This window comes from Stegostoma tigrinum, chromosome 39 (genome assembly GCF_030684315.1).
Source record: "Stegostoma tigrinum isolate sSteTig4 chromosome 39, sSteTig4.hap1, whole genome shotgun sequence".
NCBI lineage: Eukaryota > Metazoa > Chordata > Chondrichthyes > Orectolobiformes > Stegostomatidae > Stegostoma > Stegostoma tigrinum.
In genome coordinates, this window is record NC_081392.1 from 20,667,043 (window position 1) to 20,693,032 (window position 25,990).

General features: G+C 43.2%; 1 protein-coding gene across 3 annotated transcripts in view; it reads right to left on the reverse strand.

Annotated features, from left to right (window-relative positions):
- Positions 1-25,990, reverse strand: part of LOC125447626 (leucine-rich repeat and fibronectin type III domain-containing protein 1-like protein) — a 347,709-nt gene that overhangs the window by 181,307 nt on the left and 140,412 nt on the right. For all 3 annotated transcript variants that reach the window (XM_048522197.2, XM_048522195.2, XM_048522196.2), the window contains exon 2: positions 10,553-11,957. In XM_048522197.2, the coding sequence (XP_048378154.1) occupies positions 10,553-11,937 (1,385 nt within the window). In that variant the 5' untranslated portion in view covers positions 11,938-11,957. The remainder of the gene's footprint in view (positions 1-10,552; positions 11,958-25,990) is intronic.

The window sequence follows — 25,990 nt, forward strand, 5'->3', positions numbered from 1 at the left end:
TTTAAAGTGAGTGTAGATATAGGGGAGAGGGGCAGGAAGAATTGACAGAAATTAGGATGTTTAAGAAGGTTGTATTGGAGAATTTAATGGGACTGTCAATTAATCATTCCCTGAAATTGTTTTTCTATATCCCAGTGTGTTGAAAGATAATATATGCATTGTTGGTCATCTTTCAAAACTCTATTGCTTCTGGAATAATTCCTGTTGATTAGAAGGTAACAAATGTCACCCCATTATTTAAGACATGAGGGAGAGGGAAAATGGGGGAAGCCAGATCTTTTAGCCTTATATCAATAATAGGCAAAATTTGAGAATCCATTATAAAAGATGTGATAAATGAACTCTTGGATAATTATAATTAAATCTGATTGGGTACAGTCAGGATGTATTTGCAACTGAGGAATTCTGCTTAACAAATCCAATAGAGTTCGTTTGAGGATGTCATGAACAGAATTGATAAAGGAAACTTGATTGGTGTAGTATAAATAGATTTTCAGACGACTTTTGACAAGGTCCCACACAGGAGATTGGTTCTTAAAATTAAAGTACATGGGCTCGGAAATAATTTATTGATATTGATTAGAGATTAAGGACAGAACACAGAGAAGAGGAATAAATGGTCAGTCTCATGTTGGCAAACTGTGATTAATGAGGTACCACAAGAATTAGTACCTGGACCCCAATTGTTTACAATATACAACATTGATTTGAATTTGGGGACTGAATGCCATATTTCCAAGTTTGCAGATGACACAAAGCCACGTGGGATTGTAAGTTGTTAGAAAGACACAAAATTAGAACATAGAACAGTACAGCACAGAACAGGCCCTTCAGCCCACGACGTTGTGCCGACCATTGATCCTCATGTATGCACCCTCAAATTTCTGTGACCATATGCATGTCCAGCAGTCTCTTAAATGTCCCCAATGACCTTGCTACCACAACTGCTGCTGGCAACGCATTCCATGCTCTCACAACTCTCTGTGTAAAGAACCCACCTCTGACATCCCCTCTATACTTTCCACCAACCAGCTTAAAACTATGACCCCTCGTGCTAGCCATTTCTGCCCTGGGAAATAGTCACTGGCTATCAACTCTATCTATGCCTCTCATTATCTTGTATACCTCAATTAGGTCCCTTCTCCTCCTCCTTTTCTCCAATGAAAAAAGTCCGAGCTCAGTCAACCTCTCTTCATAAGATAAGCCCTCCAGTCCAGGCAGCATCCTGGTAAACCTCCTCTGCACCCTCTCCAAAGCATCCACATCTTTCCTATAATAGGGCAACCAGAACTGGACGCAGTATTCCAAGTGCGGTCTAACCAAAGTTTTATAGAGCTGCAACAAGATCTCATGACTCTTAAACTCAATCCCCCTGTTAATGAAAGCCAAAACATCATATGCTTTCTTAACAACCCTGTCCACTTGGGTGGCCATTTTAAGGGATCTATGTATCTGCACACCAAGATCCCTCTGTTCCTCCACACTGCCAAGAATCCTATTCTTAATCCTGTACTCAGCTTTCAAATTCGACCTTCCAAAATGCATCACCTCGCATTTATCCAGGTTGAACTCCATCTGCCACCTCTCAGCCCATCTCTGCATCCTGTCAATGTCCCGCTGCAGCCTACAACAGCCCTCTATACTGTCAACGACACCTCCAACCTTTGTGTCGTCTGCAAACTTGCTGACCCATCCTTCAATCCCCTCATCCAAGTTATTAATAAAAATTACAAACAGTAGAGGCCCAAGGACAGAGCCCTGTGGAACCCCACTCACCACTGACTTCCAGGCAGAATATTTTCCTTCTACTACCACTCGCTGTCTTCTGTTGGCCAGCCAATTCTGTATCCAGACAGCTAAGTTCCCCTGTATCCCATTCCTCCTGACCTTCTGAATGAGCCTACCATGGGGAACCTTATCAAATGACTTACTAAAGTCCATATACACCACATCCACAGCTCGACCCTCATCAACTTTTCTAGTCACATCCTCAAAGAACTCGATAAGGTTTGTGAGGCATGACCTGCCCCTCACAAAGCCGTGTTGACTGCATTTAATCAAGCCATGCTCTTCCAGATGGTCATAAATCCTATCCCTCAGAATCCTTTCTAACACCTTGCAGACGACAGACGTGAGACTTACTAATCTGTAATTGCTTCAAGAAGATTTAAACAAATTTAGTGAATGGGTATGCACATGTGAAATGGAATATAATTGTGGAAAAATAGTGTGCTAGTTACTTTTATAGAAAGCACAGGTGTGCACACTATTTCATAAGTGGTGGATGTTTAGAAATTGCAGATGTATAAAGGGATCTGAGGGGTGTTGCGGATAAATCACTGAGCGCTAATAAGCAGATGCAGCTAGTTAATAGGAAGCTTAATGGAATATCAGCCTTTATGGTGAGAGGATTTGAGTACTGGAATAATAGAACCTTGCTTCAGTTGTATTGGAGCTTGGTTAGACCACATCTGGAGTGCAACATGCAGTTTTGGTTCCCTTACTTCAGGAAGGATATTATGCAAAAGAGGGAATCCATGAAGGTTCTTTAGATTTGTTCCCTGACTGGAAGGATGGCCGATAAGGAGAGATTGAGCAAACTAGGCCTGTATTCTCTAGTGTTTTGAAGATTGAGAAGTGATCTCATTGAAACTTGCGAAATAATGAAAGGGATAGACAGGATAGATGCAGGTAAGGTGTTTCCCCTGGTGGAGGAGTCTCGAACCAGGGGCAGATTTTAATAATGAGAAGCAGGATCAAGATGAAGAGAAATGATTTAAATCAGATTGTTGTGAACCTTTGGAATTGTCTACCACAGAGGGATTTGGATGCTCAGTCTTTGATTGTGTTTACAGTTGTAATTGGCAAATTTCAACCTACCAATAGCGTAAAGGGATTTGGGAATAAATATGGGAAAAAGGCACTGAAGTGGAAGATCAGTCAGAATTGACAGGCTGAATGGTCTATTCCTGCTTTTTATGTTCTGCCTGAATATAGTTGCAAATTATTCCAGCTTTATCTTTTGCTCTAATGCAGGATGGGATCATTAAGGATGGGAATGTTCATGAGCCTTCTTGTTTCTGTCAGTTGCTTAATTATCCACCAATCATCTATCAAACCATGAAGCAGAGGCCTGACAGCCTGACACCCAGTTTTATAACAATGCGGGCTCATTACACAACAGCCTGTAATCTCAAATGTACTTTGTCCTGAATTCTCAAAGGAGCCCTCCTATTTAGCTTCGTATTCACTGTGGCTTGGAACATTCTTCTCTGTTTTCCATGTATTGTAGGCCAAGCTAGTGCAGACATAAGTCCAGATGTTGTTTCAAAGTTAAAAACCCTCATTCCCCTAACAACCTGATCACAATTTCACATCAATTTCTCATTTATATTAATCACTGAATTGAAAAAGCCCATCCTGGTAACTGAAGGAACACGCTTCCCTCAAATTTGCTTGAATGGATGAGAGAAAAATAAATATATTGAACAACTGAATGATTTATAAATGAGCTTTGTATTTTTCATGAGGCCTGATTTATAATAGTGTCTGGATTCAGTCACTTATTTTAAAAATAGTGAGAGATGGAAATGAATACAAGCATCAGCTTATCTTTTATAAATGAATCTTTTCATGTGTTTGAGCTGTTTTCAGCTTGTTTATTTTGGGATAAAGAGACAACTCTCCAACCCCCTTCCCCGTCCTCTACACGTAGATAATTGCACAGAGGCCGGTATCCCATCTCCAGTCACCCTTTATTTACACAGGGAGAGTCCTTAATACTGATACCGCTCTCTCAGAGCCAGCTCTCAGAATGAACAGAACCTCTGACACTCCTGTTTATATCTATCAGCCAGGGCTCCCTGATTGGATCAGATTAATAGCCCCAATCAGAGAACTCATATTCTATGGGGTCCATTTGGCTGATCTCACTACATTCACTACACATAATCTCCCCAGTATCCCTGCAGTCTGTCAAGGTTACATCATTGGCCCCTTCTTTTGTTTCACGTCTTTGCAGCTTCCATATATTTCTGTAACTTCCTCCAGCCTCATAACTCTCTGAGAAGTCTGTGTTCCCTTAGCTCTGCCCTCTGCTTCATTCCATATTATCTTTTGCTCACCATTGGCAATGGTGAAGAGCCAAAGAGATATGCAGCATAGAAACAGGCCTTTCAGCTTGACTTGTCCATGCCAATCAGGTTACTTTAATAGAACTAGTCCCATTTGCCTGCATCTGGCCCATATCCCTCTAAACTTTTCCTACCCATATACCTGTCTAAAGTCTTTTAAATATTGTAAATGTACCAGCCTCGACCGCTTTGTCTAGCAATTTGTTTCATTATGGAATAGGTGTCCCTCAGGTTGCTTTTAAATAGTTCCCCTCTCACCTTAAACCTGTGCCCTTTAATTTTGGAAGACCCCACCCTGGGGGAAAAAAAACTTCAGCTATTCACCTTATCATTGCCTGTCATGATCTTATAAACCTCTATTAGGTCATTCCTCAGCCTTCTTCTCTCTAGGAAAAATAGTCTCTCCTTATGATTCAAACCCTCCAGTCTCAATAACATCCTTGTAAATGTTTTTTGTACCTTTTCCAGGTTAATAGCATCATTCTTATAGCAGGGTGACCTTCATTTGCTTGTGTCCCAAGAGCTGAAATTTCCTGTTTAATTCCCTGATCTCTCTTCCTCAACACATTCCTGAGAATCTAAATCTGAACAAGCTATTGGTAGTCTGCAATAATATCTCCTTCATTGGCTTGATGTCAATCTGTAACACATAATGTTTCTATAAAATGTCTTATGACATGCCACAGCATTATAAACTGCTATTGAAATACAAGTCATTTTAAAACATCATAAAATTAATAAATTATGGCATCAAGAACTATTAATTCAGGACTCTTTACTACGCACTATAGGAAATAGGAATAGGGCATTTCAAACTCTGCAGTCTGCTCTGCCTCAAAATAGACCATGGTGCAGATCAATTTAAGAGTTGATGGTAACTTCCAGGATATTGATAGTGGCGAATTCAGTGATAGTAACACCCTGGAATATCAAGGGGCAATGGTTAGATTGTCTCATCAGGGATGGTCATTGCCTGCACTAGTGAGGCATAAAAGTTACTTGTTATAGTTATCAGCTGAAACCTGGCCATTGTTCAGGACTTGCTGCAGATGGACATGATGATTGACACTAACAAAAGTCATTGGGAAACTGTACCCTAGCCTTTGTATATAGGACAGAAATGAATTGTTTACTGGCTCTGTGACTACTTTCCATTTTTATTGAAATGCTTACACAATGAATCCTGCTTATTGTGATGTTACAGTTGATCCAATTTAGAGTGAATGACTGCAAATCTTTGAGCAGGTCAGGCAAGAACTACAGGTGCTGGAAGTCAGAGTTGATGGAGTGAGGAGCTGGAGAAACAGTAGGTCAGGCAGCGTCAGAGAAGCAGAAAAGTCAATGTTTCGAGTCGCGACCCTTCGCATTAATGAATGGGCAGCATATCCCTGGGTGACCTGCTTCAGTTTCTGTGGAGTCACAAATTGTGCTGAACATTGTGCAATCAGTGAATATCCCTGTTTCTGACTTTATGTTAGAGGGAAGGTCATTGATGAAGGAGCTGAAGATGGTTGGGCCTAGGACACTACCCTGACGAACTCCTGCAAATATGTCCTGGAGCTGAGATGACTGACTTCAAAAACCACAACCATCTTCCTTAATGCTGGGACTGACTCCATCATGAGGAAGGTTAAGGCATAATGATAATAAATGCATTGTAATCCAGAGGGCCAGGCTGATAATCTGTGGACATGGATTCAAATCCCATCAAGTCAGATGGTGGAAATTAGAATTCAATTTTTTTAAAAATCAGGAATTAAAAGCTAGTCTAATAGCCACCGTGTAACAATTGTCAATTATTGTAAAAAGGCACCGGATTTGTTAATATCCTTTGGGGCCCCATCTTCTCATTGAGGTTAATGTAATTATCAACAAGTTACTGACTCTCTCCGGCTAATAGAGAAAGGAAATGTAAAGAACAGAACTTGAGTTTTTCAGAGAAAAGAGACACATTTTAATGCTTCAGAGGTAATGGGAACTGCAGATGCTGGAGAATCTAAGATAATAAAGTGTGAAGCTGGATGAACACAGCAGGCCAAGTAGCATCTCAGGAGCACAAAAGCTGACTTTTTGTTAAGGGTCTAGGCCCGAAACGTCAGCTTTTGTGCTCCTGAGATGCTGCTTGGGCTGCTGTGTTCATTCAGCTTTACACTTTATTACATTTTAATGCTTTTTGTCTTGAACTCATTGGGACAGATGCAAAATGGTAAAACTCAAAATTTTCAAATGAATAGTGTGGTATAGGAGTTTCAGTGTGACACCAGATATGTGGTTCAGGTGCATAATTCTTTGAAGCCTGCAACACATATAGACAGGGTGGTTAAAAAAGTATTCGGCATGCTTGCCTTCATTGCTTGCTCCCTGGAGTGAAGCAGTTGGAAAATCATATTGAAGTTGTATGGGACATTGGTGAGGCCTCCATTGGAATATCATCTCCAGCTCTGGTCACCCAGATATAGGGAGGGTATTATTAAGTTGGAGAGGAGTCAGAAGATATTTACCAGGATGTTGCCTGGAATGGAGGGTATGAGTTATAAGTGTAGGAGGTTAAGAGGTGACCTGATAGAAGTTTATAAAATAATGAGGGGTATAGATAGAGTTAATGGCTATTGTCTTTGCCCTAGGATGGAGGATTTTAAGACTAGGGGATACATTCTTAAGGTGAGAGGTGAGAGATTTGAAAAAGACATGAGGGCAACATTTTTACACAGAGGGTGGTTCGCTTGAGGAATGAATTTTCAGAGGAAGTGGTAGATATGGCACAATTACAACGTTCAAAAGGTATTTAGATAAGTACATGAAGCAAAAAGGTTTGGAGGGATATGGTCCAGGAGCAGGTAGGCGGGAAAACTTTAGTTTGGGATTATGTTTAGCATGGACTGGTAGGACCAAAAGGTCTGTTTCTGTGCTGTATGACTATATGACTGATAACTGAATTAAAAATAAGTCTCTTTGGTTGTTTGCAATGGGGAAAGTACAGAATTAACTAATCCATGCTTGAAGAATTCAGAATGCAATGTTTAACAATACATACAATTCTCCATGGCATCTCTTCAACTCATTGGAGTTGACTTGCAAAAACATCTGCAGTTTTCTCCTTCTGCAGAATAAATTGTGTTTCTCTTCAAGGTTTAGCATTCTCATAACTCTGTCCTGATGAGTGCAAGATGAAAGACTTTTACAGCATGTTCCTTTCCTCAGCAATACTGATATGTGGAGCATTGAAGAGTAAAGATCTTGGTAAACGTGAGTGTGTGCAGAAAAGATTCACAAGAATATTGCTGGGACTAGAGGGTGTGAGCTATAGGGAGAGACTAAATAGGCTGGGGTTTTTTCCCCCTGGAGGTTGAAGACTGAGGGATGACCTTATAGATGTTTATAAAATCATGATGGGCATGAATGGGGCGAATAGTCAAGGACTTTTACCCAGGGTAGGGGAGTTTGAAACCATTAGGGCATTGGTTTAAAGTGAAAGGGGTCAGATTTAAAAGGGAGCTGAGGGGTACCTTTTTCACACAGAGGGTGGCGCATGTATGGAATGAGATGACAGAGGAAGTACTGAAGGCAGGTACAACTGTGACATTTCAAAGGAATCTGGGTGGACACATGAAAGGGAAGAGTTTAGAGATATTTAGGCCAAATCCTGTCAAATAGGGCTAGATTAATTTAGAATATCTGTTTGGCACAGACGAGATGGATTGAAGGGTCTGTTTCGATACTGTCTGCCTCTATGACTATTTGCTTTCTTCTTGGGTTGTGCGAGGTCCTGAGGAAATCTTAAGCAGTCACAGAGCCACAGGATGTGTTTTAACACTCCTGCTGCTCAATAGACAGGCAGTACATGTACATGTTTCCCCACTCACTGCTGTGTTTCACAAGTGCGAACTCAGATCCCACTGACACTGAGAGGAGAGAGGCTTGTGAGTCAGAAAGCCAATAAGGGCAGCACCAGCATAAGCATCGTTGAATTTACACTGCAGAGATGTTCTCACTTAATTACATCTGAGCACTACCTCAAAGAGGAGCAGTCTGTCTCAATCCCAATTCCTTATCCTTTCCCAATTTACAGGAATTCTGCGATGCATGGTTCCATGTCTTTAAAATATCCATTCTCCTTTGACTCCTAACAAGCAATTCCTCTCCTTCAGATTGGAGGTAATCACAACAGTCAACCAATTAACAATTTTGCTCCATTGATTCGTTGCAGATAAATACATCATATCTCGTTACTATCTACGAGCTACACAGGCATAAAGTGAAAAAAAAATTTTACAGAGCTTGCCACTTCTGAACTTCAACCTTCTACATAATTATAAGACTTTGGTTTGCATGTGAAGGGCACTCCATGAATGAGTTGAGCATTGCTGCTAATGCTTTGTTATCTGTGTTAAACCGGGAGACTGGCTTGAACTCAATGCAGGGACGCAGATGTTTTGCGCCCCAGTCTTTAAGCCTTGGCAAAATGTTAAAAAACACTCAAAGTTGTGGCAAGATTCCACATCCCAACAGCACTGCAGGCTGAAGTCAAACCCTTGTATCATGTCCAAAGTAGATCCCGTTTATTGTACTGAGTAATACCGTGAGATTTTAACAAATGCCACTGAGTTGATAAATTTTGGTTGCTGGGATGATGTGCTACATCAATTAGAGTTGGCACCGTATGACTAATAGAGATGTCAAACTCATTCCTTTAATGCTAATGCCTGCTCAGGGTTTTCCACTTCCCCTGAAAAGTCTCTGCAAACACAGCTAAAAACAACCTCATATAACCGGCTTCATCGGGGACTGTTCACTAGAGGGAAGATACAGAAATCATTCCAATGCTGAATGAAATGGAAACTGTCGGCCATGATCTTGTACAGGGGAAAGAAATGAACCACTGAAAAATTCTGTGATTAGTTCTATCTTGATTTAAACACTTATGGATCATCTACTTTCTTTTAGCTTAGACCACATAACAGTCTCAACTTTAATTAGTCACTATTGGTGGCTGTGTCATCAACTGCCCAGGCCCTAAGCTCTGGAATTCCCTCCCTAATCCTCCTTCTATCTCTGTCCTCCTTTAAAACCCTCCTTAAAACATGGTCAAAAACTGAAATTGCTGGAAAAACTCAGCAAGTTTGGCAGCATCTGTGGAGAAAAATCAGAGTTAACGTTCCAGGTTAAATGAACCTACCTCAGAACTCAATCCTGATGCCTGGATTTTTAGCCAGGAATTTTGTTACTGGCCTTCATACTTCCTTATGTAATTTTATAAAGCTTCCTGCAAAACATCTTGCAACACTTTATGACATTGAAGCTGCTTAATAAATAAAATTTGTTGTTGAAGACTCTGCTCTGTGCTTTAGCCATATAATTAAGATTAGAAACTGGTGCAGTGCATTATTGAACCAAATCCACAAATGACAATGTTGTTTTGTTTCAATACATTACACAATTCAGCAGTAAGGCATCTTTGTGGTTTCTTACAGCAGGACTGATGTATGAGAGGATGCTGGATCAGTTAAAATGATAATAACAAGAGTTTAGAAGAACATCGGGGTGAATGGTGTTCTGTCAGAAATGTAAACTGGCAGGAAGGGTTTTCTCAATGACCAGCAAGTCCAGAACCGGGGATCATAATCTGAGGATACAGAATAGGCCATTTGGGACTGAGATAAAGGCAAATTTCTTCACTGCCACAGAAGGAAATTGAGACCAAAACATTGAATGTTTCAAGAAGGGGTTCATTATCGAGCAGGAGTTAGTTATCTTAGAGCTGAAAGCATCAAAAGTATGAGGATATAGCTGGAGCAAGGCACTGAGATGAATGATCATATCAAATGGTGGAGCAGGCTCGGGGGGCTGAATGGCCTACACTTTCTCCTATTTTCTATGTTATATGATTAATGCTAAACTCCCACCGACATCTGATTGCTAAGAGTTGGACTACTGACTGCTCTTCTTATGTACCCTGATGAGTGGCAATGGAATGTTGGGCTGCACAAAAGCTGGTAGAGTTTTATTGGTGAAAGGCAGCCAACAGTAAGACTGCATATTAATGTGACCAGCATTAGGAGGTTGAAATAGCCTCATTTGGCAGACAGCAGCCAGTATAACTGGGTTTATTAAATGATGAAACACTTTCAATAAATCTTTGCAATTAAAAACATTTAATGTCAAAAATGTCCGACAGATATGTCGCTGTATGTTTTCTGAGGAGCTGACACAGGCTTTCAGATTACACCTTCGAATATTCCTTCTGCACATTATTCAGTCACACGTCTGGGCAGGTGGGACTTGAATCTCAAACCTACAGGTAGGGACACTACCACTATGCCACAAGGGCCCTTAATATTTCCTTTGTGATTCTGTCTTTAACTCTGCTATGTAATTTTGTGACCAGCTCTTGCTGGGGAAATAACAAGTAATTGATTTACCTGTAGACAAGTACATCATCAAACGAGCTATTATACTGGACTTGGTACATTCGGATTCCTGGAATATTTCGCTGTGAGGGCCAACGAATCTGTACGGAGGACGATGTGAGGTCAGTTGCAATGACCTTCTTCTCCTGCGTGGTTTTTGTTTCGTTAGCTACTGGTGGGGAACCCGATTTGGCAGAAGTGGTAATGTCAGATGAACCGGGATCTGGTTCCTTGATGTTATTTGTGCTGTTGGCAAAATGGGGTAGAGGATTAACAATCAGCTCCACTTGGGCCATGGCCTCGCCACCAGCATTGGAGGCAATGCAGGTGAATGTGCCACTGTCTTTTGGAGTGGCAATTAGGATATGCAGGGTTCCATTCTCATGGGTGATGGCCCTGGATGAGTTCGAGATTAGTCGTCCATCTGGTGAGGTCCAGTGAATGAATGGGTCCGGGTCTCCCACTGCTTTACACTTCAACGTTGCATGCTGGCCTTCCATGACAAACGTTTTAGAAGTATGTCTTGTGATGAGTGGAGAATCACAAGTAAATTCCTCCTCAGGGATGAACCAGAAATATTTACCCATTAAGTGAGGTGGTGAGGCACAAGTTTCCAGATCATCCTCCCTTGTGAGGCGTCTCAACCAGAGTAGCTCACAGTTACAGTGCAATGGATTCCCACCAAAGCTAAGTACCAGAGAAGAGAGTGGGGAGCCTTTTGTCTTTGCAAACATTTGGACTCTTAGAAAGAGGGGATCAGGAGGTAACTTGTGAAGTTTGTTAGATGTCATATCCAATCGAGCCAATTTGTGAAGATTGGAAAATGTCCCTTCAGGAACAAAGTCAATCAGGTTGTGGTCCAGGCTGAGGGAGTTGACATTTGTCATTTTTCCAATAGTTTCCCAAGGCAGATTCTCCAGGTTGTTGTAGGAGAGATCCAGATCTTCAAGAGATAAGATAAAGTCATCAAATGAGTTGGCTGCAATGTAATGCAGCTGATTGTTGCTAAGGATCAGGTGTCGGAGATTGACGAGGCCATTGAAGTGCTCTTGGTTGACTCTGGTCAGCCTGTTACTGTCCAGGTGTAGAGCTCGAAGACCTCGGAGGTCACCGAAAGTGAGAGGCATGATCTGGCTGATTGTATTCCTCGACAACGTGAGGTGGACAAGGCTCGTCATGTTGGCAAAGTCCTTCCTCTTCACCGTGGTGATGAAGTTGTCGGTTAGGCGCAGCTCCACCGTCCTCCTGTCGATAAACGGAGGCACAAAGAGGAGCCCGGTTTTGGCACAGAGGATCGAGAGGGAAGGGGAGAGGTTTTGGCAGATGCAGCGCTTTGGACAAAGCTGAGCCTTCACAGTCAAACTGAGCAGGAGCAGAGAGAAGAGGAGCCTCTCCATGATCAGTCACAACAGCAGTCCTGGAAAAGAGAACAACAGGCAATTAACAATACCTCAGGATGTCTCTTAAAAAAAAATACATGCTTAACAATTTATTTGCAACACAGTACTTATTACTTTCAACTAAAGTAATCCTTTCCAGGATGTTGTGTTCTCTATTTAATGCATATACAATGGGCCCCCTAATGAACCAGCAATCTTGAGCTGTAATAAAATAGGAACAGGAAGGGGTCATTCATAACCTCCAATCTACTTTGCCATTCAACTGCAACATGGTTCATAGAATCCCTACAGTGCAGATAGATGCTATTCAGCCCATCATGTCTGCATCATACCTCAGAAAGCCATCCACCCACCACTCCCTATAGCCCATGGCTACCCACCTAACCTGCACATCCCTGGAAACTATGGGCCATTTAGCATAGCTGATGTATTCTAACCTGCTTATCTTTGGAATGTGGGACAAAGCCAGGGCACCCAGAGAAAACTTGCACAGACACAGGAAGAATATGCGAATTCTGCACAGATGGTCACCTGAGGCTGGAATTGAAGCTGGATCCACAGTACTGCACAGCAGCAGTGCTAACCATTGAGCCACAGCCCAGCCTACATGGGTGATTGCTTCAAACTCCTTTCTCTCATGTTTGCTCTATTCTCCATGTTATCATTGCACAGAAGCCCAGTGTTTTGTAAAATCATAAATATTGTGTTTATATGAAGAAAGCCCTGACTTTTTTATAATTTATATAGGGAGTTGGTATTTCCTTAATTTTTTTTCTTATTTGTTTCCATATTTCCACGTCCCATCAGTATATCGAATGCCAAAAGACCAAGCCACTTCCCATTTTTGCTCACCAATACATGAAAATCCCCTTCGCTTGCCTCCCTTACACAAATGTCCCCTTAAAGCACAATAACTAAACATTGCATTCTAACTGAAACGAAAATGATTTCTCAAATATCCCAAATTCATTTATTGAGGACATTGAAGCATGGCAAACAAATATATCAGAGATAGCAAGAACTGCTGATGCTGCAGTCAGAGACAACACAGTGTGGAACTGGAGGCCAGGCAACATCAGAGGAGCAGTAAAGTTTCAGGTTAGGACCGTTCTTCAGAAATGGGGAGGGAGAAGGGAATTCAGCAGCTTTAAAATCCCCCAACCTCAGCCTCATACCACGTCCAGCCCTCCCTCTCATCCCTGCCTCCTTGACCTGATACAACCTGTCTATCTTCTCTCTCACCTATCCTCTACTCCCACAACACTGACCAATTCTGACCACTGCCTACCTGCACTCACCTATCACCATCCCACCTATCTTCCCCAGCTCAAACCCTCCTCTCTATTTATTTCTGTTCTTCCTTCCCCCTCCCCCATGTCTGAAGAAGGGTCCCGACCCAAAACATGAACTTTCCTGATCCCATTATGCTGCCTGGCCTGCTGTGTTCCTCCAGCTCCAAGCAAAAATATTTTGGAATCAAAAAGACTTGAGAGGTTTCTCATATAAAATCACTTTATTTCTCTTCACAGATCGGCTGGGTTTTTCCAGCAATTTCAGTTTTTGTGTCTATTTATCTTATTTGAAGGAGTTCAATTCTGATTCTGCACACACCTAACGCATTCATATCCTGCTCTCTTCAATAGGTTTCAATAGATACTGATCAGGGGAAGGAACTATTCCTGTGATTTTGTCCCTAATTAACCAAAAAGTAATGAGTTCTGCTTCAAAACAACTTAACTCACCAGATTGGGCCATCATTTAGTTTTCTGTTGCTTTAGATTCTAGTCTCTGCCTATCAGCCTTGCACATATTCTCTACACACTGTGTCATGAATACAGTGGGATACATTAGGATCTCAGCGTTGCCACAGTCCCCTGAACTAAACCCTGGCATAAATTCACCTGTAGAGCTTTAAATCATGAAATCTCTGTGCACGTCTTTGCCCAAGTCTTATTTACACATCACCGCTATGTTCACTGACTCATCCAGTCTCCCTGTGGAGCAGCATCTCAATTTTAAAATCTCACCCATGCTTTCAAATCCTTCCATGTCCTTGACTGGTCTGATCTATAAGTGCATCCAGCCCTGAGCTGTGTAAGGTCTCTGTGCTTCTCAAAGTTTGTTCACTTGAGTGTATCTGGCTTTAATGGCTGTACCTTCAGATGCCTGGACTCTAAGCTCTGGAATTTGAACCTACCTGTCTCTGCCTCACCTTCTTTAAGATGCTCCTTGATTCCTAGATCTTTGACCAATTTTTCCTTTGGCCAGCTACCCAAATTTCTCTTCATTTCACTTGGCGTCAAATTTTATCTGATAACACTCCTGAGCAGTCATGAGGCATTTTGCCACATACAAGAAGCCATGTAAATACAATTATACTGTCTTTTGACTGAGACAGTGTTGCTCTCTGTTGTTTCAGATAATGGTTTTGAAAGAGTGAATGTTGAAATTGCATTAGCTCCAACCAACCTGATGATATCACAGTCTCTGGGTGCAGAAATAGACAGCCCCGTGTGAATTTCTGTTGGAGAGAAATATGACATACCTGGCTCCTGATGCCTGTAAATATGTCTGACGTGTCAATGTGAATTCTATCAATAGTTATCGTGCAACAAACTACATAATATTATTTTGTAGGACAATTCCTCTTCTTGTTAAGACTCTTGACTGGTCGGTCTCTATAATTGATCAATTACACTGTTGCTTAGATCTAGCTTAGAGAAAGGAGGATTGGTAACAGTGAACTTCCCCAATCACAAATCAGCGTTATGACATTGATATTTGGAAACAACAAAACCAAAGTGATGTTACTACTGGACAAATCAGGTCCCAGACTGAAATCTGGTTTGATAGATCAGATTTTGTTTACTTTCCTTCTTTAACACAGTAGTACTTCACTGAAACATAAGCTCACGAGGCTGCAGATTTGGTTTTAAATTTAAAACAAAAGGTTATTACATTAAAGAAATGAAGGTAAAATAAAACAAACCAGTGAATTATACAATTTGAAAGATATCAAAGCAGACAGCAAAATGAAATTCCATTTATCCCACACCATTCCCTCACAGTCCCCAAAATACCAGAGAGAGTTCCCTTCAAAATCATGACTACAGGCTTGATTGGATTATTTATTTTGATTCCTGGGATTGAGAGTTTGATGGTCTCTTCTTTGATCATCCATATAACTGAGATTAGACCTTCTCAGTTTCAAATAACTGCTTCACAGGGTTTTGACCGAACAATATTTTTCTGAACTAATTCTTTCTCTAGGAGAAAGTCTTCTAATACCTAACCCCACTTGGTTCTTTTGTGAACTGCCAACAAAGCTTTCCATTACATGGAGTTTCTTATGCAATACAATCAATTCTTGATTCTTCGAAACAAAAGGCAAGTGAATGTCTTCCTGTTTTTACTGTCCGCGGTCATAAACCTCTCACAACACAAACTCACAAGGGTCAATAAATGTGGAGCTGGAAAAGCACAACAGGTCAGACAACATCTGAGGAGCAGGAAAGTCAATGTTTTGGGTCGAAACCTTTTGTCAAGACTCGAAGAGTTTTGGTTAGAAACACTGGCTTTCCTGCTCCTTGGATACTGCCTGATCTACTGTGCATTCCCGGATCCACATTTACTGACTCTAGCTTCCAGCATCTGCAGCCCCTACTGTCTCCAAGTCACATGATCACTCTAGGATGCTCTGCAAGTGACTGCTGTATGACATATTCTGGTTTAAAAACATGATTCCAAAAAAGATCAAAAAGTTATTGATTAAATTCCTCACTGATAATGACTAAAATCCACATGCCACTAATTCAAAACCAAAAGGATGATGCCATGGTCAAGAAAACACAACAACGTCTCTACTTCCTCAGGCAGCTAAAGAAATTCAGCATGTCCATAAAGATTCTTACCAATTTTTATAAATGCACCATACAAAGCATTCTATCTGGATGAATCGCAGCTTGGTACGGCAGTCACTCTGCCCAGGACCTTTAGAAGCTACAGACCGTTGCGAACATAGCCCGGTCCATCACGCAAGCCAACCTTTCATCCATTAACTCCATCTGCACTTCCCACTGCCTCAGGAAGGCAGCCAGCATAATCAAAAAAGGCCCCTCCGCTCCAGCTATTATCTCTTTCAAATACTTCCTTCAGGCAGAAGATATGAAAGTTTAAACACACACCCCAACAGATTCAGAGCAGCTTCTTCACCTCTGCTTTTAGACTTTTGAAAGGACCTCTCAAGCTCTAAATTTAATGTTGACCTCACTCTTTATGCACCTTCTCTGCTGCTATAACATTATATTCCTTGCTCTGTTCTATTAACCTAATGCACTTTGCATGGCATGATCTGTTTGTACTGCATGCAAAACCAAAGTTTTCACTAGACCTGGGTACAAATGACAATAATAAGATCAAATCCAGTCAATTAAGACATGAGTGAAAATAACATGATGGTTATGTGGACAGCAATGCCTGAATTCTAACTTTCAGAAACGTGCACATAAAAGGAAGGAAAGCAGCACCTCAGATACACAATAGTTTCAGTGATAGGAGTCCAATTATATGACCTATTAACAGGGGCAGGTTGGATGAAAATCCACGCAAGTCAGATTTGGTTCCAATATTCAAAGTAAACTTGGTTGGGACAGTCAAAATTGAAGCATTGTCAAGATGTTGTTACAAAAATATCAAACATGGAAACACAAGACTGTCTCAGGTTGTGTGATATGCCCCTGGATTTGACAATGTGGGCTATAAGGCAAACACAAAGATGACAATGACTGTGGAGCAGCCTCATTGAACAAACAAAGATGGCTGTAAATGACCAAGGAGCTCAGCAGCAGAAGGGTGAAGCCAAAATTCAAACCAGCGGGAGGTTTGATGACTCAATGGGGGGAGTACAGGTGAGAGGCGGGCACTTGTGAGAGCAAATATCCTCCTTCTGTAACCCCAACCCTTACTGAGCACAACAATTCTTACACTAGCAAATCTCGTAGGTATACCCTAACCTATCTACTCCCATCTTCCTCTGATCTACCATCAGTGACGCTTACCCTCATCCTATTGCAATGTCATTCCCATCCCTGCTAGTGACCCTCTGCCAATTTTGTCTTACCATTTTCTGGCCTTAGCTCAATTCATTTGGAGGCTTCAAACCCAGGGAAGCCACAGGCCTGTGGGTCATCATTGTCTTATTGTTACCCTGGCAGCAAAGGTGCAGATACTCAAAGCAAACTGGTTCTCTGCATGACTGGCCACTCACAGAGTGGAGGTAACAGAATGAAGTGGGAATATTGCATACATTGCTCACTTATGTTGCTCAGATCTCAGCAACCACTGGACCATCTCGGTCAGAAACCTTTCTCTGTACAAAAAGAAAACAAAGCACTGTAAATTCTGGACAAGGTCAGAAGTCACATGACACCACTTTATTGTCCAACAGGTTTATTTGAAATCACATGCTTTCGGAGCACTGCTCCTTCATCAGGCGAAGTCAGTGCTCCGAAAGCTTGTGATTTCAGATAACCCTGTTGGACTATAACCTGGTGCTATGTGACTTTTGACTTTGTCCACCTCAGTCCAACACCAGCACCTCCACATCATGTTGGTTCTAGAAATCAGAAACAAAATTGCTGGAGAAGCTCTGCAGGTCTGGCAGCATCTGTGGAGAGAAAGCAGAGTTAGTGTTTTAGGTCCACTGACCCTTCAACGTTATACTTTCTAACTCATGTCTTCCATCTTCCACTTAGTTTTACTTTGGGATGTCAAGTGCAGAGAAGAATGAGCAGCACAAATTTGTTACATGACCCGGAGGACACCCTCCCTAGCGGTAAACACATGTGGCCTAAAAACTGAAGTTGCTGGAAAAGCTCAGCTGGTTTGCCGGTATCTGAGAAGAGAAATCAGATTTAACGTTTCAGGTGCAGTGGCATTTCCTTAGAACAGAAAAGGTCAGCAGACTAAGGAAGGGTCACCAGACCGGAAACATTGCTGGAAAAGCTCAGCTGGTTTGCCGGTATCTGAGAAGAGAAATCAGATTTAACGTTTCAGGTGCAGTGCCATTTCCTTAGAACAGAAAAGGTCAGCAGACTAAGGAAGGGTCACCAGACCGGAAACATTAACTCTGATTTCTCTACCCAGATGCTGCCAGACCTGGTGAGTTTTTCCAGCAATTTCAGTTTTTGTTTCTGACTTACAGCATCTGCAGTTCTTTCAGTTTTTAAATACACACTTCGGCCAGCTTGTAGCAAACATGGTGAAACTCATATCACAAGTGAGCAAGAGGGAAGGAGACAGAGGCAGAGAGAGACAGCAATAGTGACTCAACATGAGAGGCTGCACAATTCTCTAAGCTATGTTCAGCACCATGTAAATGTTTGAACTTTGGAGCCATTGAGGAGAACAGCCCCAGGGAAAGCAGCAGAAAATGTTTGTGTTGGTATCAGTGTTTCCAAACAATGGAAGGAGCTCCTTCTCTCCCAAGTGCCATGATGCCCCAGATCATTAGACACATTTCAATTCCCACAGCAGGAAAAATCAATGCACGCTGGTGGACAGGGAATGGTCTCCTCACGCTGTCTGCTTCCTGAAACAGGATGGTGGAGCAGTTCACCCGGTTTCTCAGCATCTCACCCAGCCCCTGGGATGGCAGCAGAAGTGGCTGGCATGACAAATGTTAAAAATGTTATTAAATTCAAAGCTATGGGCCAAGTGCTGGAAAGTGGGGTTATTGTACATTGGTTGGTACCATCGAAGGGCTGAAGGGTCTTTTCTGTGCTTTATGACTCCCGGTGAGTGGAACTCTGGGTGAGCCATCAACAGGAAAATGTTTGAATGATACCCAAGATTGGGATTCTGCTCAGAAAACTTCTCCCCAGAGAAGGGTCTAGGCTGAAATGTCAGCTTTTGTGCTCCTAAGATGCTGCTTGGCCTACTGTGTTCATCCAGCTCCACACTTTGTTATCTCAGATTCTCCAGCATCTCCAGTTCCCATTATCTCTTGTCCTCTAACCCATCCTGACAGACGCAATCACCCTCGCACAAGAATAAGTTAAACAGCATTTAGCTCCAAAACCCAAATGATACTCAAAAAGGAACTCTGATCAGTCAGGGCAAGGATTAGAGCAGCTGGTCTCCACCTCAGTCTGAGAGACATCCCTGATTCAAATTCCGTTGTGTTCCGCAGTTGACCTTTCACTCACTTTTAGCAAATAAAATATTAATATTAATCTGTTTCCCACCTGTCCCCAGCATCATTCAAACCATGAATCATGAAACGTGAAACAATGAAATATAAATGATCCCAGTGTGAGTAAAATTCCTTGTCTGCATTTTCTGGTTTCCGATGAGCAAAACTGGGTTAATGAATTTACTGAAATGTGGAAGAAATTGTTGATACTTCAGTCGGAACCATACTTATGCGCGGAGAGATGCTGGCAAAGGAATATTCACAACCAGTTCCAGCCGATTTGTGATCCTAAAGGGGTGTGCCTCTTCCAATCAGTCTTTCTGCTTTTCCATTAAAAGATAATAGCTGAAACTTGAAACCATAAACTGATGGATTAGCTTTCCAACATCTCATTAACATGACAGCATGTAGCTTCCTCATTAACCGAAGCTAAATCTGTTCCACTTTGTCTTTCTGATACCTGGTGTATTAGCAATGTCTATCTGAACATTTCAAAAAGTCACCGGTGCTGGGACTAGAAGCTTCCAACTGGTGGAATAAATCACTGAACACATTGAGTCTATTGAAGGGTTCAACTTCAGTTATTTTATTTCACATTTATGGAACACACTTGTCAGTGGCCCACAAGTACAGCAATTATATTTCATCCATTCTGCAATGTTTTGTGGGTTTTCAGCTGGTGAGGGTTAAAACCACATTAAAGCTGAAAGACACCAGTTTCTTGCCTCAATGGACTTTGCTGGAATGTTGAAACAGAGAGCAATGGGACACATGGGTTTTCCCCAGCCCACAGAAAATAGCTCAATGTCCTGGCAGTTCAGCTCACTCTACATTAATACTTGCGACTAGTTTGTCTTGTGTGAATGCTGAGGGGCTGAAGGTTTGTATTTTTCAGTGCAGTGGTCTCACCAAGCAGTTATCCTAAACACGAAATCAAGATCATCCTTTAAGAGCTGCACATTGAGGTGTGTAAAAATTGAGACATTTCAACTTTGGCTTGATTCCCCAATGTTGTACGTCTACAGAGAGAGTCTGGCACCCTGGGGGATCAGGAGGCACAGTGGCTCAGTGGATTGCACTGCTGCCTGGCAGTACCAGGGAACCGGGTTCAATTCTACCCTCAGGTGACTGTCTATGTGGAATTTACACATTCTCCCTGTGACTGTGTGGGTTTCCTCACACAGCCCAAAGATGTGCAGGTTTTGTAGATTAGCCATGGGAAATGCAGAGTTACAAGAGGTGGACTGGGTCTGGGTTGGATGCCATTTGTAGGATCAGTGTCAATATGATGGGCCAGGTGGCCTGCTTCCATGCTGAAGCAATTCTATGGAGTTGAACAACTATAACATTTAGTGCCAAATTAGGTCGTCCTATATTAGGCGAATCATAACATTTACTGCACAGATGGAGGCCATTCAGCCCGCCTTGTCTCTGCTGTACTTTTCAAAGCGTTCTCGAATCAACCCGATTCCCAATTCTTTCCTCATAGCATTATACATTTTCCTTTACATACTTATCCATTTCTCTTTTGAAAGTTCTGATTGGATCTGCTTTCAGACAGCAGATTACACATCATAATGATTGGATCTCCACATGGGAGCCTATGTTGTGTTTCTTGGTGGGCTGTTTGATCCCAAGAAGGGCATCACAGCTAAAGCTTCCTCATCTGGCAGCCATCGAAAGTGAGCCTAACGTCAGGCAATGATAGTACATAAGATAGTGGTTAAGGATAGATTGGGAGGAGTGTCATGACCTGTGTCATGCCCTGAGTTTCCAAATTCCCAATACCAAACTCATGGACAGGTGAGCTGTGCTACCTGTGCTAAGCAACCCCACAAAGGAACAAACAAATACAGGATAAAAACCAAAAGAACTGCGCATGCTGGAAATCAAGAGCATAAACCAAGTTGCTGGAAAAGCTCAGCAGGTCTGGTGGGGTCTGAGGAAGGGTCACCGGACTCCAAATGTGAAGTCTGTTTTCTCCTCCACAGATGCTGCCAAACCTGCTGAGCTTTTCCAGCAACTTTGTTTTTGAAACAAATACAGGAGGCTTAAACTGAAAAATAGGAAAATTAGAAAGAGAAAGATAATGGTCTTCATTTTTATCCTCAGTTAAGTTTTGATTACTTTCAATCCATCCAAGCTTCAGAAAAACAATTTTTTACCCAATTTATAATCAATTTTAGCACTTCCTCTGGGACTCATAACATTTAAGTTTCTTTTATTGGATGCTATATGGATGATGAGTTCTGATAAAGGAATGAGTGCCAAAAATCCACTTTGAACCTTCCTCTTGCCCGATGGAACCTGAACTGAATTCTGAGCTAATAAAATGTGAGGCTGGATGAACACAGCAGGCCAAGCGAGCACAAAAGCTGACGTTTCGGGCCTAGACCCTTCATCAGAGAGGGGGATGGGGGGAGGGAACTGGAATAAATAGGGAGAGAGGGGGAGGCGGACCGAAGATGGAGAGTAAAGAAGATAGGTGGAGAGGGTGTAGGTGGGGAGGTAGGGAGGGGATAGGTCAGTCCAGGGAAGACGGACAGGTCAAGGAGGTGGGATGAGGTTAGTAGGTAGCGGGGGGTGCGGCTTGGGGTGGGAGGAAGGGATGGGTGAGAGGAAGAACCGGTTAGGGAGGCAGAGACAGGTTGGACTGGTTTTGGGATGCAGTGGGTGGGGGGGAAGAGCTGGGCTGGTTGTGTGGTGCAGTGGGGGGAGGGGATGAACTGGGCTGGTTTAGGGATGCAGTAGGGGAAGGGGAGATTTTGAAACTGGTGAAGTCCACATTGATACCATATGGCTGCAGGGTTCCCAGGCGGAATATGAGTTGCTGTTCCTGCAACCTTCGGGTGGCATCATTGTGGCAGTGCAGGAGGCCCATGATGGACATGTCATCAAGAGAATGGGAGGGGGAGTGGAAATGGTTTGCGACTGGGAGGTGCAGTTGTTTGTTGCGAACTGAGCGGAGGTGTTCTGCAAAGCGGTCCCCAAGCCTCCGCTTGGTTTCCCCAATGTAGAGGAAGCCGCACCGGGTACAGTGGATGCAGTATACCACATTGGCAGATGTGCAGGTGAACCTCTGCTTAATGTGGAATGTCATCTTGGGGCCTGGGATGGGGGTGAGGGAGGAGGTGTGGGGACAAGTGTAGCATTTCCTGCGGTTGCGGGGGAAGGTGCCGGGTGTGGTGGGGTTGGAGGGCAGTGTGGAGCGAACAAGGGAGTCACGGAGAGAGTGGTCTCTACAGAAAGCAGACAGGGGAGGGGATGGAAAAATGTCTTGGGTGGTGGGGTCGGATTGTAAATGGCGGAAGTGTCGGAGGATAATGCGGGGCATTATCCTCCGACACTTCCGCCATTTATAATCCGACCCCACCACCCAAGACATTTTTCCATCCCCTCCCCTGTCTGCTTTCCGGAGAGACCACTCTCTCCGTGACTCCCTTGTTCGCTCCACACTGCCCTCCAACCCCACCACACCCGGCACCTTCCCCCGCAACCGCAGGAAATGCTACACTTGTCCCCACACCTCCTCCCTCACCCCCATCCCAGGCCCCAAGATGACATTCCACATTAAGCAGAGGTTCACCTGCACATCTGCCAATGTGGTATACTGCATCCACTGTACCCGGTGCGGCTTCCTCTACATTGGGGAAACCAAGCGGAGGCTTGGGGACCGCTTTGCAGAACACCTCCGCTCAGTTCGCAACAAACAACTGCACCTCCCAGTCGCAAACCATTTCCACTCCCCCTCCCATTCTCTTGATGACATGTCCATCATGGGCCTCCTGCACTGCCACAATGATGCCACCCGAAGGTTGCAGGAACAGCAACTCATATTCCGCCTGGGAACCCTGCAGCCATATGGTATCAATGTGGACTTCACCAGTTTCAAAATCTCCCCTTCCCCTACTGCATCCCTAAACCAGCCCAGTTCATCCCCTCCCCCCACTGCACCACACAACCAGCCCAGCTCTTCCCCCCTACCCACTGCATCCCAAAACCAGTCCAACCTGTCTCTGCCTCCCTAACCGGTTCTTCCTCTCACCCATCCCTTCCTCCCACCCCAAGCCGCACCCCCCGCTACCTACTAACCTCATCCCACCTCCTTGACCTGTCTGTCTTCCCTGGACTGACCTATCCCCTCCCTACCTCCCGACCTACACCCTCTCCACCTATCTTCTTTACTCTCCATCTTCGGTCCGCCTCCCCCTCTCTCCCTATTTATTCCAGTACCCTCCCCCCATCCCCCTCTCTGATGAAGGGTCTAGGTCCGAAACGTCAGCTTTTGTGCTCCTGAGATGCTGCTTGGCCTGCTGTGTTCATCCAGCCTCACATTTTATTATCTTGGAATCTCCAGCATCTGCAGTTCCCATTATCTCTGAATTCTGAGCTGGCAATTTTCTTCAGTGTCTTCTTAATGAAGCCATTAATAGCAATCTGCTGAGCCTCTGGTAGGTTCCTTGGTTTTAATGCGTCCTGGCAGTTGAGAACATCTTGACTGCTTCCTACCAGCCCATGAGTTGTCCCCATTTGGTGTGATCATTAAAACCAGGTTTGGAAGGAGAATGGGATTGTAAACCAGGAGCGAGGAATAATCTATTCATTTGCAGACACAGATAAGAGTTTTACAATGGAGGGTATGCCTCATTAAATTCTAGCAGCGTGGATTAAGAAAGATGTGTGGAGTTGCAGTTACTGCAAAAACAGGAATGAGTCACTTACCTAATTACCATCGGCAACTGAGACACCAATGGCCACGTTTCAGCAACAGGTAGCTAATTAATTTCTAATTTCTGTTTCCTTATTTTTTAATCCCCTCTGAAATGCATTCAGTTTTATTTCCCATCAACACAAGTTACATCTGTGGAACAATTAACATGAAATGAAGGTGGTGAATTTCTGGAGCATTCCATTAACCTGTTTCTGATAGAGTACAGATCCCAGTTTACTTGGCTGGGAGTGTATGGGCAACATGTTCAGAATATTTTCTGCTTCTCTGTTGTTCTTTCTGTCACTTTCTCTCTCACATATTTCTAATGTCTCTCTCCCCCACTGCCATTTTCCTCCACTCTCTCCCTCCCCTGTCTCTCCTCCTCTCCCCCTCACCCTCTTCTCTCCCTCGCCACCTCTATGTCTCCCCCCTTTCTCTATTCCCTTCTCTCTCTCACTCTCCCAGTCTCTTCCTCCTCCCTCCCTCTCCCTCTACCCCATCTCCTTACCTTTCTGCCTTCCTCTGTCTCCCTCCCTCCCTCTACCTGTCCCCCTCCCTCCCTCTCTCTTCCCTCCATCTTTTCCACTTCTTCTTCTACCATCTCCCTACCTTTATGCCTCTCTCTCTCTCTTTCTCTCTCTCATTATGACTCTGCCACAATGGCTACAATTGAATGTACTTTTATGCTGAATTCATAGAATCATCGAATCCCTACAGTGTGGAAGCATGCCATTTGACCCATCGACTCACACTGACCCTCCCACCCAGACCACTCTGCATTTCCCAAGGCTAAACCACATAGCCCACACATTCCCGGACACTGTGGACAACTTAGTATTGCTAATCCACCTAACTTGTACATCTTTGGATTTAGTTGAGTTTGATGGCAGGGAGTATGTCACTGGCAGGAAGAGTGGCAGGCTGGTGCTCTCCTCCTACCTGCCAGTCGACTCCACTGGAATGCACTAGTGTGACTGAATGTTCTAGTGTGTACCTTTGGGTTTGAGCATGGATCATAGTCAAAGAAACATGCCGGTGTTACCCCGCTATTGCAGGTAAGAGAAGACGCTCTCTCATTGAGTGTTGCCAGCTGCTTAAGAAAAGGAATCGGGGTAAAGGAATTTCAAGCAGCCTACAAAACTAAGACTCTCAAAAATTGTCTTTTCAACTACTGACTACCAGGTATGTTAATACCACTGATAATCCCCATTGTAACATTCAGCTACGAGAGCTTCTCGAACAGTTCAGAATGATCCATGTATCTGTGTTTTTTAAACTTTCATCCTCTTGCAATCCACTTTTATTTCTAATCTTGTGTGTGTGCTTGAGGGAGAGAGAGAATGAATATGTGTGTGTTTCAGAGAGAGAGAATGTGTGTGTATGTGTTTGTGTGTTTGAGAGAGAGTGTGTGTGTATGAGAATAATGTATGTGTAAGAGAGGATGTGAGTGTGTGTATGAAAATGTCTGTGTGTGTTTGTGTCTGTGTGAGAGAATGTGTGTGAGTGTGAGAAAGTGTGTGAGTGTGTATGAGAATGGTATGAGTATATGTGTGAGAGAGGATGTGAGTGTGTGTATGAAAATGTCTGTGTGTGTGTGTCTGTGTGAGAGAATGTGTGTGAGTGTGAGAAAGTGTGTGAGTGTGTATGAGAATGGTATGCGTGTATGTGTAAGAGAGGATGTGAGTGTGTGTATGAAAATGTCTGTGTGTGTGTGTGTGTGTGAGAGAATGCGTGTGAGTGTGAGAAAGTGAGCGTGTATGAGAATGGTATGAGTGTATGTGTAAGAGAGGATGTGAGAATGTGCTTTGTTTGTGCATGTGTGTGTACGTGTGAGTGTATGTGTTATGTTACTAATTCTCCTCATACTTAGTATTTAATAAACCTGACTTGTTTAACGAATCCAACCGAGCCTAGATGAATTCATTTCCTTGACTCTGGGAGGATGGTATCCCCAAAGGTGGGATCTTTTTGAAATTGACCTTATTTGCAACGAGCCGAGAAGTGGTGGTGGGGACGGTGGTGGGCAGTGACTAGGAAGGTGAATGGGGCTAATTCATTGCTCCTCACCTGGGGAGTTAACATTTTGAGCTATTCCATCTGGCACTGTAATGAATTGGGAAAAGTTCGCCTGGGGTCTGTTCATGATC